The 14,949-nt window shown below is 41.4% G+C and overlaps 1 protein-coding gene across 4 annotated transcripts in view; it reads left to right on the top strand.

The window, feature by feature from the left end:
- The window catches only part of LOC101857739 (paxillin), a 94,506-nt gene extending 80,010 nt beyond the window's left edge, over window positions 1–14,496 (top strand). For all 4 annotated transcript variants that reach the window (XM_005105009.3, XM_035971495.1, XM_035971493.1 and 1 more), the window contains 8 exons: window positions 5,188–5,338; window positions 6,608–6,794; window positions 8,048–8,254; window positions 8,926–9,039; window positions 9,857–10,030; window positions 12,116–12,231; window positions 12,846–12,960; window positions 13,579–14,496. In XM_005105009.3, coding sequence (XP_005105066.2) covers window positions 5,188–5,338; window positions 6,608–6,794; window positions 8,048–8,254; window positions 8,926–9,039; window positions 9,857–10,030; window positions 12,116–12,231; window positions 12,846–12,960; window positions 13,579–13,845 — 1,331 coding nt within the window. In that variant the 3' untranslated portion in view covers window positions 13,846–14,496. The remainder of the gene's footprint in view (window positions 1–5,187; window positions 5,339–6,607; window positions 6,795–8,047; window positions 8,255–8,925; window positions 9,040–9,856; window positions 10,031–12,115; window positions 12,232–12,845; window positions 12,961–13,578) is intronic.
- Window positions 14,497–14,949: the final 453 nt, after the last annotated feature.

Here is a 14,949-nt window from a genome sequence, read left to right as displayed (position 1 = left end):
GGGGGGGGGGGGGGGGGGGATAAGGCGAATGCGATGAGTGTGTGGTTGGCGGGTCCTCTCGTGTGGTTTTCTCCTTCTTTCATGTCAAACTTCTGTCGTCCTTATCTCCTTTCTTTCTTGTTTGTGTTTGATACTCTCCAGTTGCATCTCTATAATCTTTGGCACTTATATGACCCGTTTGTTTTGTAAGTGCCGTAAAATTCTTACCAAAACTAGAATATCTTTCTCCCCCCCCCCCTCCCCCGGTAGTGCTACTGACTGAAGTGTCTTTAGACCGTTCCCAAAGGAGGGCGGGGGGCATTAACATGTATGCACAGTAGAATTGTAAAATGGGCTGATTTACCAATGCCATGCCCATAATGTGCCGGAACAACATAGATAGAGTGAACTGCTGCCTTTTCTTTGCTTATCTTACTTTCGTCATTATTCCTCTACTTCTTTTGGCATGTTTGTCACTCTCTTTTGAACTGTCCGGAGTGCCTCGAAGCAGACTTTGTGCTTTTGAGGCTAGATAAGTGAGCAGAGTAAGCCTGATTCCCCGTTTGGATTTCTCTGCTGACTTCCAACCTTTGGCGCTCTTAGGACCTTCCAGTTGCGAGCGCCGTAAAACCTCACTAAAATATAACTAGAATAACAACGGAGAAAATTTTTGATTTGACGGCTAACAGCTGGAATATTACGTTGACAACAACAACACCACAACAACAACAGCAACAACAACAACAACATCATCACCAACACAACAATGACAGCAATAACAACAACAACAGCCTCAACAACGTTGAGAAATATCTGTAGGTGGTGACAAAAGTCTATGGTTGGTGTACTTTGCTGCTAGCTGAGTCACATAAGTTTGGATTTCTCTGATAAACATGCGGTTTTTCCTCTTGGAAAATAACCAGTCGGCCTGGTTAGTCTCACTTTCATGAGAATCGACCACGAGCAAGGCAGCCGTCAGCCTGAAATGCTCGGCTGTTTCTGGATCCACGCCAGAAGTCAGACTCTCTGATGGGCAGCAGTAGATAACTGGTTTCAAGAACTGTATTCAATTTCTCGCCGTTCGGTGAATCGATATTTTTCTGTGTCTAATAAACCTATTTAACCGGTAAACAGTTAACCGTCTGTTGTCTAGAAGAACTGTACTTGATACATTGTCCGTACGACTGTGTCCGGTTAACCATTCACAACACGATCTTGTACCCGGTTTACCAGTCCCAAAGTGAATCGGTGAGAACGAGTGCATCATTCAACAACCTCTGCCATCTTTTGAATGTGATAGAAACTTGCCACCTCTTGTCTGAAGTGCTCTGCGGGTGGTTAAAGGGGGTCATTGGTTAGTCTTAATTCTTTTCACCCCCTCCGAAGGTGGATGTTTTGCGGGTGCCATAGTGTGGTTTCCTCCTTCTTTCCTTCCAAACCTCTTTCGTCCTTATCCCTTCTTCTTCTTTATTATGTACGAAATCCAAGCGAAACAATGTTTTTAAAAAATGAAAGAAAAAAATCTCTTTGTCTTGTCTTTATTGGTTTTCCGCCCTGTACTACATGATCGTTATCGTGTTGATGTGGTTCTCAGTCCACACACTAAAGTGCTCTCCATGCGAGGTATCGGCCTATTCTAAGTTTGCGATTTCTGTGGACAGTTCTCGGTTTCTCCAATTGAATATCCAAGTCCTCGGAACTGTGCTCGGTTTTTGAAGCAGTACAATTGTTGGATATATCCAAGTCAATAGAACAGTTCTCGGTTTCTCAAGCTGTGCAGTTGGATTTCCTTGTTTACGAAATAGTTCTCAGTTTCTCAAGCTGCACAATTGGATATTTTCAAGTTTGCAGAACAGTTCTCGCCTTCAAGCCTTACACTTGGATACCCAAGTTTGCTTTTCCAACCGGATTCAAGTCACCAGTGCCTGGAGTGATATCGAAGAACCAACATGTGGACCAGCAGTAGCAGTTATGAGGAATACAATTTCTACTCCACAAAGCGGGCGGATGGTGGGTGGCTGCATGCTAGTAGTGGGTGGTAGGCGAGTGCTCTGGTGTGGTTTGCTTCTTATTTGCTATCAAACATCCAGTGTCCTTAACTCTCATCCTTCTTTTCTTTATAATATTATGTTACTTTTAAGAACACCTATTACCTTTGACACTTAAAATGAACTATTTGTGTTGCGAGTGCCGTAAAACTCTTAGTTAATGGAACTGCTAAACTAGCATGCCAGTTGGACATGTTCATATCTTAGTTTCTTCAAGTTTTGCTCTCTTAATTCGCCTAATGTTGGGCCGAGACTGTCATGGTCTCTGTTGTATGATTGGGAGCAGACTTGGCTTGAACGGGTTAATAGTTGCTGCTTATTCCAGCATGTAGTTTTAGGGTGCCTCTGGTATATATTTATAATCGTCTGTCATGTATTCTCTTTTGTGGTCTGTGGAACAGATTTTGATAAGGAAATCTAAATCGAATTGCCTGTAATCCTGTCATTTTTCTTTATGTTTGTTTCTCCTTACTCAAACTCGACACTGGCAGAGAGAGAGAGAGAGAGAGAGAGAGAGAGAGAGGGGGGGGGAGGAAGGGGGGAGTAGTTGTGCCGTTGATGGGGCCCAACTTTTCTTTTTTCTACCCCCCCCCCCTCTCTCTCTATCTATCTACCTATCTATCTATCTATCTATCTATCTATCTATCTATCTATCTATCTATCTATCTATCTATCTGTCTATCTATCTGTCTACATATCTCTGTCTCTCTGTCTATTTGTCTATGTCAGCGCGTGCGGTTACGCTTGTGTACGTGTGTGTGTGTGCGTGTGTGTGTGTGTGTGTGTGTGTGTGTGTGTGTGTGTGTGTGTGTGTGTGCGCGCGCGCGCCTATGTTCGTCTCTTTACTCAAACTGAAGCTGAAACTGATTCAAATTAGGACATCCGTTGACTTCAAGGTTATTATTAAATGTCATAATATATAGAGATGCTTGCACGGTGTTCACGGTATTGTAGATTCAAACCAGTGCTGTCGCACCGTTAAGTCCATCACGGTAGCAATATAATATTATGGTTGCTCTCACGGTGGTCACGAAATTATAGATTCGAACCAGTGCAGTCTGCACCTCGGACCATCAAGGTACCAGCTCAGCTATCAGCCTATCGGCCCTGCTGATGTTCTGTGTACCTCTTCACGTAGGATGGCCCGGCCCCAACGTTTAAGGGGGCGTGGGGATAAATCGGTACCATATGTGGACACGGCCTACGAGTTTTGCCCTCCCCGCCCCCGCCTGTGGTACATTCATGTGTACATCCCACTCTCACCTGGAGGTGTTTTGTTATTTCCTTCTGACGTCACTCTTTCGCTATAATGGCGTAGGTTTGTTAGTTTTCTTTTTCTTTTGGTTAGTTTGTTTGTGTTTGTTTTTCTTTTTTTTGTGCTCATCTTTCTTTGTTAGTAAATGCTCTGTGCGAGCATACGGTTTAAGGGCTAATCTTGTGTGTGTGTGTGTGTGTGTGTGTATGTGTGTGTGTATGTGTGTCTGTCTGTGTGTGTGTGTGTGTGTGTGTGTGTGTGTGTGTGTGTGTGTTTGGGTTTGTGTGGTGTCTGTGTGTGCAATCTATCCAGTGTATGTGTGTGTACTATTTGTTTTTATCGTTTTTGTTTGCTACCTGCTGTAAATGGCTGTTGTGACTTTGATCAAACAAACAAACAAACAGGTCAACAAAACTTTTTTCCTTCTCTTGTTTAAATATATCTGTCCTATATTAATTTTTTTCTTGCTGTAAATGGCCCTTAATATGTCGACGTGTTTCTCCTTACTCAAACAAACTAACAAATGACCATTTTCATACTCGGCAATTGAACTAAGGTCTCTGTGAGTGTGTCAGAAAAACGTCTAACTGTGGGTGGTTGGCGGGTGCTCTGGTGTGGTTTGCTCCTTCTTTCCTATAAAAAAATCTGTCGTCTCTGTCTCCCCTCCTTCTTTTTTGTGTTTGTTACTCTCTTGTAACTCCTCTAATGTTCGGCACTTATGTGACCTTATTGTTTTGCAAGTGCTGTAAAACACCTACTAAAACTAAATCGTCTACCCCCCCCCCCCCCCCAAAAAAAAAAACCGCCCGGGGCGGTACCACTGACTGAAGTGTCTTTAGGCCATTCCCAAAGGGGACATTAACTTGTTCTTATGCACAGTAGAATTGTAAAGTGTTAATGGGCTGATTCAACAATGTCACGCTCATATAACTGTGCCTGAACTGTAACTGGGAACTGCTGCTTTTTCTTTCTAATCCTTACTTTTGTCATTTTTCCTCTACTTCTTTGTATGTTTGTCACACTCTTGTGACCCGCAATTGTCGGGGTGCCTTGATAGATAGTCGAAGCAAACTTTGTGCGGTTGAAGCTAGAGAGGTAAGCAGAGTAAACCTGATTCCCTGTATGGACTTCTCTGTTGACATCCACCCCTTTGCGCTCATATGACCATCTTTATGCAGTTGCGAGCGTCGTAAAACCTTACTAAAAACTAAAACTAACGTCTAATCACTACATCACAATCGCCCGTCCTCTTAGAGCTTGTCTCCCTACGCTCATCTTCTCATTCGACCCAATCCAAGTTTTAAGAATCTAATTTTATTGTTTTTGTTTTTTTAACGGACAGCAGGAGGAGGAGGAGGAGAAGAAGAAGATGGAGGAGGAGGAGGAGGAGGAAGAGGAGGACGTTCACGGGATTGGCCATGTACGGAATCAAAAATGTCAGCGGCTCGCAGAACTGCCATCTGACGAACTTTGTACTTCATTGTCCATCTTGACATTAAGATTTGCCTCTATCTCTCTTCTGTGAATTGCAAGTCGCGCATAATACCAGGTGCCCATTGCGGATGGGGTCGGGTCGGGTCGGGTCGGGTCGTGTGAGAGATAGCTTAGAGTAGACGTGACTATAATACATTGTTTCATGCCTTAAAACATAATAATGTGGTACTCAAACAAACTTTGTCTTGACTGTTATGTGTCATTATTTTTGGTGGTTGTGGTGGCCTAGCGATTAGGCTTTTATTATTATTATTATTATTATTGTCGTCGTCGTCATTATTATTGTTGTTGTTATTATTATAAATTATTATTATTATCATTATTATTTCATTGCCGTTATTATTTTTATTATATATTATTATCATGGTTATTATTATTGTTATTATTGGGTTGTTATTTCTTTTGTTACAGTGAACGATGGGCCAGCTGTGAATGGTGTGGACGGTAACAGGCAGCCTCCCCCGCCCGTGGCGCCCAAGCCGGCCTTGACCAGGCCAGGACAGAGGACCTCTGTGGACAACTTGCTGGATGAGCTAGAGGGCACGGGGCCCCCGCCTGGAAAGTGAGTGCGGATTGAGTGTTGTTGTTGGTTTTGTTGCTGTTGCTGTTGTTGTTGTTGTTGTTGTTGTTGTTGTTGTTGTTCTTCTTCTTCTTCTTCTTCTTCTTCTTCTTCTTCTTCTTCTTCTTCTTCTTTCTTTCTTTCTTTTTTTTTCCTCCTCCTCCTCCTTCGTCTACTTCTTTTCTTCTTCTCCTTCTTTTCTTCTTCTTTTTCTTCTTCTTCTTCTCCTTTTGGAAATATATCATGTACATGTACCTGTATATTATGGTGTTCATATGGAATTTATTTCTTGATCAGCTCCTCAGATTTTGGTGTGTAGTGAGGAGCTGACTTTAACTTAGTTGATCGTACTTCTTTTTCTTTCAATTGTTACTGAATTGTATTTTGTTTGTCTCTCTTGCTCGTTCTCAGCACTAAAGGACTGTTATTGTGTCAATGTGATTCTCTAGCTCTGTGCTGAAATTGAAACATAAAAGAAGAAGATAGTTGTTGGAAAGTTGGGTATGTGGTTTGCAACTTGAATGTCTTTTTCTGTTAACATTGTCGTTTCCGTCATTGTTTCTGGTGAAATGTCTGTATTGCATACATAACTACCAACCAGTAAGCAATAAAATCAAACACATTCAACAAATTTTTGAGGGTGTCAGCGCTGAAGTCAATTTTAGAGTAGATTTGCCATGGTTCGAATCATATAGTGTGTTTGAGTCCATGTCTTGTCTCTATCTGTTGGGGTGTCTTTTTTTAACCAGCTATTAATGGCTGTTATTGTGTTGTTGCATTCTTTCTCTGTATTCAAACAAGAATCAAGTCAAAGCTAAATCAAATGTGCGGCTATTGTGTCAATGTGTAAAGACAACTTAACTCACACCCAAATTAAGTCAAAGCTTTTTGTGGGTAGTTGGCAGGTGCTCTGGTATGGTTTTCTCCCTCTGTCTTATCACTCATCTATCATCCTTATTTATGTTTTCTTCTTTTTTTGTGTGTGTGTTTGTTACTTTGTTGTAACACTTCTAAGTTTCTCACTTATGTGACCAAATTGTGCTGCAAGTGGCCGTAAGACTGTTACTAAAACTAAACTTAAAATTACTGGTTTGCTCCTCTTTTCTCCTCAAACATCTATCTTTCTTACTCTTTGTGTGTGTGTTTGCTATTCTCGTGTAACACTTCCTCTTTTTGGCACTTAAATGACCTAATTGTGTTGCAAGTGCCTTAAAATTCGTATTACAACAAAACATACCCTTTTTAAAACACATGTGTGTTTTTTCTGTTCAGGTTCCCCGTGGACCCCCACTACCAGGAGCTCTCCACAGTGAGCATCAACCATTCCCAGCAGGCGGGCTACGTGGGCGCGCCTTCTTCCTCCTCAGCCTCCTCCTCCTCCTCCTACCAGCAGGCTCAGACGGCCTCCACGGCCACCAAGGAGCTGGACGAGCTGATGATGTCACTCTCAGAGTTCAAGGTTGGCCCACATCAATAGCGTGTATTGTTCTTGCGTTTCGAAGAGCACCTGCTAATAATAATAATAATAATAATAATAATAATAAATGACATTTATATTGTCGCTTATGAGGACTAGCGGGCTAACCCAGATTTCGGGGGTTTCAAGAAATCTTGACCTACACCAAAAGTGGGCATTGCCTTATCAATAGGAGAGGTTTGGTTTCATTGGTGTGTATATTGTTTGGTTATAGAGAAAATTCTCATTGTCTTTTAAGGAAACTGAACAAGGAGCAAAAACTTTATCTTTGATTTTCTCAAAACGTAATTTTTTGGGATAGCCCCCTTATGCTTAAATGTGACCATATAGTGCTCAACCCCGATTAAAATACACAGGCTTTGAGCACTTTACAATATCGGTACAACAGTTACATAAAACGTTGTGTTCTGACCTAAAGATAATTTCTCTAAATCTGCTCAGAGTAATGAGTGATGAGCCCTGATTGCCTATGACTGTTTCAGATCTAGCACTTATTATGTATCTCTCTCTCTCTTTCTCTTTCTCTCTCTCTCTCTCTCTCTCTCTCTCTCTCTCTCTCTCTCTCTCTCTCCCTCTCTCCCCCCCCCTCTCTCTCTCTCTCTCTCTTTCTCTTTCTCTCTCTTTCTCTTTTGCATGTTCTCTCTCCTGTATTATACAATTATGTTTTTGTTTCTGTTGATGTCTGTGTCTCTCTGTCTCTCTTTCTTTCTGTCTTCTCTCTCTTTCTCTCTCTCTCTCTCTGTCTCTCTCTCTCTCTCTCTCTCTCTCTCTCTCTCTCTTTCCTCTCTCTCTCTCTCTCTCTCTTTCCTCTCTCTCTCTCTCTCTCTCTCTCTCTCTCTCTCTCTCTCTCTCTCTCTCCCTCGAATGCCCTTTGTTTACTTAAATATATATATAAATATAGTTACAACCTAGAGTGATTTCCGTCCATATTGTTATTTTTGTCCATTTTGTTTTCCCAAAAATGCTAGCCACTATAGTAATCCTGTAAATATTATGTGCACACTTGAATTAACATCGACTAATGAACAACAGTTGCTGGGCTTGTAAAACTGGAAGTTGTTCCGAGAGAGGATCAGTTGTTTTTTTTATACCCCGAGGCACCCCATTTCCTGTTTTGTCTTTGACTGGTATCGGGAATCCTTGCAGGTTGTAATGTTGAGCTCTGGGGGCTGTTCCCCCCGTTCCCTCGTCCCCGTCACGGCTAATGCTTTCAGCTGGGGCTCTTCCTCCTACAGTTGCAGAACAAACAGGACGGGAGCTCAGCGGCGGACAACGACGGGGAGCCCGCCTACGCCAAGCCTGTCAAGAGCCGCTCCGTATCCAGTGCCAGTCCCACCAGCCCACACCCACACCCCCAGAGTCAGATGATGCAGCAGCAACAGCAGCAGCAACAGCAGCAACAACATCAACAACAGCAGCAGCAGCAGCAAGTACCTCAGCAGGTTGGTTTAGGCATGAAACATCGTAGAAAACGACGTCCTGGTAGATCAACAGTTCACTACACCTGAATTAATCAGTTCCAACTGCTCAGCGCTTAGTTTTGACAAATTTGACTAGAAAAATTTTGAGTTTCACATTATTGTTATGCGTTTTCGAATACAGTTGTTTAAATGTCTTGACAGCGACTCTGAATAATCTTCTGATTTTGATAAAGCAGATAAAACATTGGTTTCTTAGTAACTCAAAATGGCAAAAAATGGCAAATAGAACTTTGCATTTCTGAGGTAGCAACCCAAACTGAGCCCATTTTATGTGATTCCTTCAACATTTGTGTCCTGAACCCCTGTGCAGAGTTGGTGGGTGGATGATGCCAGTTGTAAACCCTTCTTCATTCCTTTCCTTCTGCTCTGTCAAACATCTATCGTCTTTATTTCTACTCTTTCTTTCCTTTGTATGTTACTCTCTAGCGACGACTTGGTACCTATATGACCGCTTTGTGTTTCAAGTGCCATAAAGCTCTTCTTAAACCTTTGCTCATATGACCTTTAGTAGCTGCGAGCTCCGTAAAACTTTTAGCAAACTGAAACTGAATCTCTGTTCCTTCTGTCTTTGTGTCCGGCGTACTTTTCTCCAGCACTAATGACGATGTTTTGCTCAAACTCAACTTCTCCAGAATGGCCAGCTAGAGAGCATGCTGGGAGATCTTCAGTCGGACATGAACCGCCAGGGTGTGAACATCAAACAGAAGGGAGTCTGTGCGGCTTGCAACAAGCCCATCGTGGGACAGGTCTGTGGGAAACTGGCTTCCGGAAGTTTCTCTTTTTTTCTATTTGGTTCTTCTATTTCAAGTTATTTTTTCTTGTTTTTATCTTTCTGTCCTTCTTTCTTTCTTTCTTTCTTTCTTTCTTTCTTTTATGCATAATTTTTTTTCTTCCGTCCTTTTCTTCTTCATTTCTTCCAAATATGTTTCATAAAATGCTGTCTTTATAGTTACTCTGTCTTATTCATAGTACTATAATATTCATAATGTGATGTGCATTACGTCATCGATTGAGCTGTGATAGTATGAATGATCGTTTATCTGACTTCGTCAATCTAAAGAGACTGCGGGTGGTTGGAGGGTGCCACGGGTAGGTCCTACTGCTTAACTTTCTCTCTATTGTTTCTGTCTGTTTGTCTTACTTTTTCCCAGTATTAAATAATCATTATTGTGTTAATCTGCTTCTCTTTACTCAAACAAAAAACAAAAATCTAAATAGACTATTTTCGTATGAACATGAATTTTGTGTCATGCTGAAATCGTTATATAAAGCTCATAGAGCTTTACTATGAGAGTGTACACAATAAAAGTAATGTATCATTACAGATATTAATAAAGATCTACTCTATAGCGCCAGCTTTCTGGTCGCTCTAAGTGCTTCACAATAGAATAAGATTTAAATTAATGTTTCATGAATACTTGCCCATTCAACATACATCAATTCTTTCAAATGCACGTACATTATACACCTGTAATCTGACAAAGAACACATACTCACAAAGACAATTACTGGCTACTGGCCGCACAGATTTATTATTGTTCTCTTTATGATCTCCCTCCACAGGTGATAGCTGCCCTGGGCCGTACGTGGCATGTAGAACACTTTGTGTGCGCTCACTGTGAGGAGCCACTGGGCACGCGTAACTTCTACGAGCGTGACTCGCTGGCCTACTGTGAGACAGACTACCACCACCTGTTTGCCCCCCGCTGTGCCTACTGCAACGGACCCATTGTCGATGTGAGGAGAGCATCTGTTTTGTCCTTGTCTGGTTTTAAAAAGTGTTTTTTATGATTTAGCCCCAGAGCAAAGGCCTTGATCATCTTGCTCTCACTGGAGGAAAAATAGAAGGCTAAAGAGGGAGACCAAAACTAGCTTGTGTAGAAAAATTGGAACAGATGGGTTAAGGGTAAATACCAGGATACTTAGTGTTACAGTGTATGAGCCAAAAGATGTGTGTTGAACTGTAATTGTTATGTTTGATTTCTGAGCTGTAACCCTTTGAGCCCTGACCTCCTGAGGCTGCCGCGCCCCTCTGTCTGAGCTCCAGAGCGATATATAACTAATTTTTGTAAGATCTTCAGAATTACTTTTCATGTCCCACTCAGGTTTGTGTTAGTCCTCGTCATTATCAGCATTTAATTTAGAAAATAATCAGTAACATTCTGAATAGTAAACATTGTTTTCCGTGTGCGTTTTGTATCTGATGTACCGGGTTGGGGATAGGGTGGCGCTCACCAGTGTATCGGTGCGAGGCATACAGGCAATTTTACACGCCACTGATGTACCGGTGGCAACGGCTCAAAGGGTTAAACAATAGTTTTATATTATTAAGCCCACTGGAAAAATGAAAGACTGAAGAGGCAGAAGGAGGCCAAGAATAACTTGTATAGAGAAACTGGAACAGACGGGTGATGGGTAAAGACCAGGGTTACAGTTTCTGGGCAAAAAGAGTGTGCTGATATGTTTCATATCTGAGCCTTAAAGAAGAAAAAAAAAGCTACCCCTCAGTGTGGTGTATTGATATGAAATATTGACTGCCAAATTTTAGAGTATGTGTTGACCTTTATTGTATCGGTTCCAATGTTTGTTGGTGTGATTGTTGGGTATGCTGTCCACAGCTACAGTCATGCAGAGATAACATGAACACGTAAAACTCAAAATCACCAATAGCTTGTACAATTTGCCTTTCCCCGACTGACTGATATCTCTTTCACATTTTGCTGTATTGGTTAACCGGAATTATTGATGTGAGGAACACATTTGTCAGTTCCTGTGTTATACGTGCCGGGCTGTACTTAACACTTTGCAGTCACACAGCCAGCAGCACAAATTACTCCATCTGGTCACCCAGCCAGGAGAGCGACTGCAACAGACTTGTCGGGCCTGGCGCCGGAACGGATAATTTTCACTGTCCCATTTTTATAATAATAAATAGCATTTGTATAGCGCATATCCCCGCTCAACAGCAAGCTCTATGCGCTTTACACTATATTATTACCCCAGCAGACCATAGAACACTCCAAAACATTCTCAGCTTCCCGGGAAACATACAGTGCAAGCAGCTGATTAAGCGCTCAAACACTAACAAACTGACAAGATCTTTCGCTGTCTATAGCCGGGTACCCATTCCCACCTGGGTGAAGTGAGGAAAATTCGTGTAAAGTGCCTTTCCCAAGGACACAACGTCGAGCCCCTGATGGGATTCGAACCCACGACCTTACGGTTGCGAGTCCGAGAGCCTAACCACTAGGCCACCGGCGCCAAGTGACCGTAAAATGTAAAATCTTTGACTCATCAGCAGCTTGTTAGCTCTGTTGATCTGCAGTGCGACAATACAAATGAGTCTGGTTCAAATATCTACTTGACTGCAATAAAAAAAAACTTCAAAGGTTGTTTTAAACAGTAGACATCAATTTTTTCTTTAGCTCATTTTATCTCACCTCTTGATTTTTTTCTGTATTAAAAGAACATTGTCTTTTCTTCGTTTCAAAGATTCTGTTTTTACTTTTATTTTTATTTATGTTTCTTTTCTTTTTTTGTCTTTTGTCCTGATTTGGGGTCAGATATTTGCAAGTTTCATAGAGAATGTGTCGACATGACTTGCTTTGAGCAAAACAAAAAAAATGGAAACAGGAAAATTGTTTGGAAATTGATGATGATTATGATGATGAAGGTGTTGACGATGATGGTGATAATCATGATGATGATGGTGATGATGAAGGGGATAATGATAAGGATGATGAAAATGATGATGATGATGATGATGATAGTTCTGGTCATGATGATAACCACAGCTCACCTTCTGATCTATGTATCTTTCAGAAATGTATCACAGCACTGGAGAAGATGTGGCATCCGGAGCATTTCTTCTGTGCGCAGTGCGGCCGACTGTTTGGGGAGGAGGATTTCCACGAGAAGAACGGGAAAGCTTACTGCAAGTAAGTTGTTATTGTTGTTGCTGTTGTTGTTTTTGCTGTTGTTGTTGTAGCTGTTGTTGTTGTCGTTGCTGTTGTTCTTAATGTTGTAGCTGTTGTTGTTGTTATTCTTGTTGCAGTTCAACAGCAAGATTTCAACTGTTGAAAGCCCAGAAACCAGGAAGAACAATTTGTCAGGAGAGAAAAAAACTTTCCATGTTTTAAAAATTGCACCTCACATTTTTTATATTTTCTTGCTCTTTTCAACATTTTGAAATTAAATTTCCAGTAAATATTCCTCTAGCACATACTACCAATACCACAGAATAAGAAATGGCAGTTTTAAGAAATGTGAAAAATTGGGGCTCGGTACATATCTGAACAGCTGGCAGACAATTTGTTGTGGTTATTGTTGTTGTTAGTTACCCAGCAGCTGCTTGTTTCTTCTTCTTCTTCTTCTTCTTCTTCTTCTTCTTCTTCTTCTTCTTCTTCTTTCCTCCTCCTCCTCCTCCCTTCAATTGAGGAGTGCCTGATGCCACTGCGCCATGACGTATGTATTGACATCATAGATCGGACATCTTGTCAATAGCCTGGACTGACTCAAATATATATATTTTTCTCTCTCCACCCCCACCCAGGGATGACTACTTCCAGATGTTTGCGCCAAAGTGTGGCGGCTGTGCACAGCCCATCATGGAGAACTACATCTCTGCGCTGAACCGACAGTGGCACACTGAGTGTTTTGTATGCTGGGTGAGATGCCGTTGATTTCTCTCTCTGCTCATTTTCTTTTTTTTTTTAAACTCTTTTTGTTCTCTCCATCTTCATCTTGAAGATGGTCATTATCATCATCATCATCTGTCAATGCAATAAATTGGATGGTTGGAGGGTGCCATGGGAATTGTTCAAATTCTGCCACTTTTTTTTGTTTCAGTCTATCAGCCCTACCTGTTCCTTTCTTTAAATAGCAATGATTGTGTTATTATTGTTCTCTTTATTCAAATGAAAATCTGAGACGTGGCTAGAACTTTGGAGGGGAACTTTTGGTAACAGCTGGCCTGTAACACTTGTTTGGCTTGGCTTTCTCTCCATTTGTTTCATGTCCCTTCCCTGAACCAATACTCTTGACAGTGCAGTAATATCCAAACTCTCACTGTAATATCTCATTGTAACTGCAATACGTATACTCCTGTTAGGGCTGTAATACCCAAACTCATACTGTAGTTTTTCATTACAAATAAGAATATGTTTAATTATTACTTAATAGTGTTGAAATACCCACACTTAGACAGTGATCTCTCATAAGAAACAAGGATACCTCCGATAGTTTGAAATACCCAAACTCAGACTGTACTCTCTCCCTGTAAACAGGAGTGTCGAGCAACCTTTGGCTCAGGGAGTTTCTTTGACTACGAGGGCCTCCCGTACTGCGAGACGCACTACCACGCCAAGAAGGGCTCGCTGTGTGCCAGCTGCGAGAAGCCCATCACGGGCCGCTGCATCACCGCCATGTTCAAGAAATTCCACCCGGAACATTTTGTCTGTGCCTTCTGCCTGAAGCAGCTGAACAAGGGCACGTTCAAGGAACAGAATGACAAGCCGTACTGCCACCCGTGTTTTGTCAAGTTGTTCGGATGATCACCGCGTCAGGTCACACTGGATTTCTCTTATGTAGACAGAGATGTGAGGTGTAGAGGACCTCGTCAGGGGTGCCAGTGAGAGCCAGAAATAGGGGAGGGTTTGTTTGGTGCCTCTCTGATTAATAATATGTACTGGTAGAGAGGAAGAAACAGGCACTTAAGGGGAGGGAAGTGGGTGGGGGGGGGGGGGGGGAGAGGAGAAGGTTACAGGTCTTCCCATTCAGGGAAACAAGCATTCTTCATTGCCAGCTGCTTGCGTTTTAAGAAGTTTGAATAATAAGCGCCTCCTTCATACTGAATTCAAGTTTTGCTTTTATATATATAAATTGATGGGTTGGTCCGTAAGAATATTTTTGAGGGTGGTTTAAATTGAAAGGTTATGTTTATAATTTCTCAGGTCGGTAACAGTGTTAAGAGGGAGGGGAGATCTGTGCTTGTGTTTACAATAGAGACTAACAAGGTGTGTAACCACCCGTGTCTTAGGGAAACCGTTCAGGTACCGTCAAATCTCTGCTGTGATTCTGAGTTTTTCAAATTCTGTGTGTTTTTATCATCGGGTGGATCAAGATAAATATTTTGAGGTGTGCTGCGATCAGTTTGGTTGGGCAGATGACTAAAGGGATAAGCAGATGGGACGTTTGTCTATTTTGGGGGTGGTCTTTTACGTGATGGGAAAATAATGAATGAGGCCTGACCATTCTGAAAAATGTAGCTTGTTTGTTTTGTTTTCAGCTGACAAGTCAATTAATGATGATTGGGTAGGAAGGGATGGGTTTTTACATATTATGTGGGTCATTACTCATTACATGGGTGAACTGAGAAATGGAGACAATTTGCTGTGACGTAGTGATTTTACAAGAGGTAAAAAAGTGTCTTTCTGCTGTCATGGATTTCCTCCTCAAAGGTGCATATTGAAAAAATATTTTATGATATTGTTTATATGTGTGATTGTTAATCTCATATTTATTTATCTTATTATTATTATTATTATTATTATTATTATTATTATTATTATTATGTTACTTTATTGTTTTTAAAGTCTTATTTTTTACTGTCAGTCCTTCTTTCAAATAGATTTTCTATGTTATGCAAAGTGGATTAG

This window comes from Aplysia californica, unplaced genomic scaffold (genome assembly GCF_000002075.1).
Source record: "Aplysia californica isolate F4 #8 unplaced genomic scaffold, AplCal3.0 scaffold00446, whole genome shotgun sequence".
Classification (NCBI taxonomy): Eukaryota; Metazoa; Mollusca; class Gastropoda; order Aplysiida; family Aplysiidae; genus Aplysia; species Aplysia californica.
This window is presented reverse-complemented; position numbering and strand designations above follow the sequence as displayed.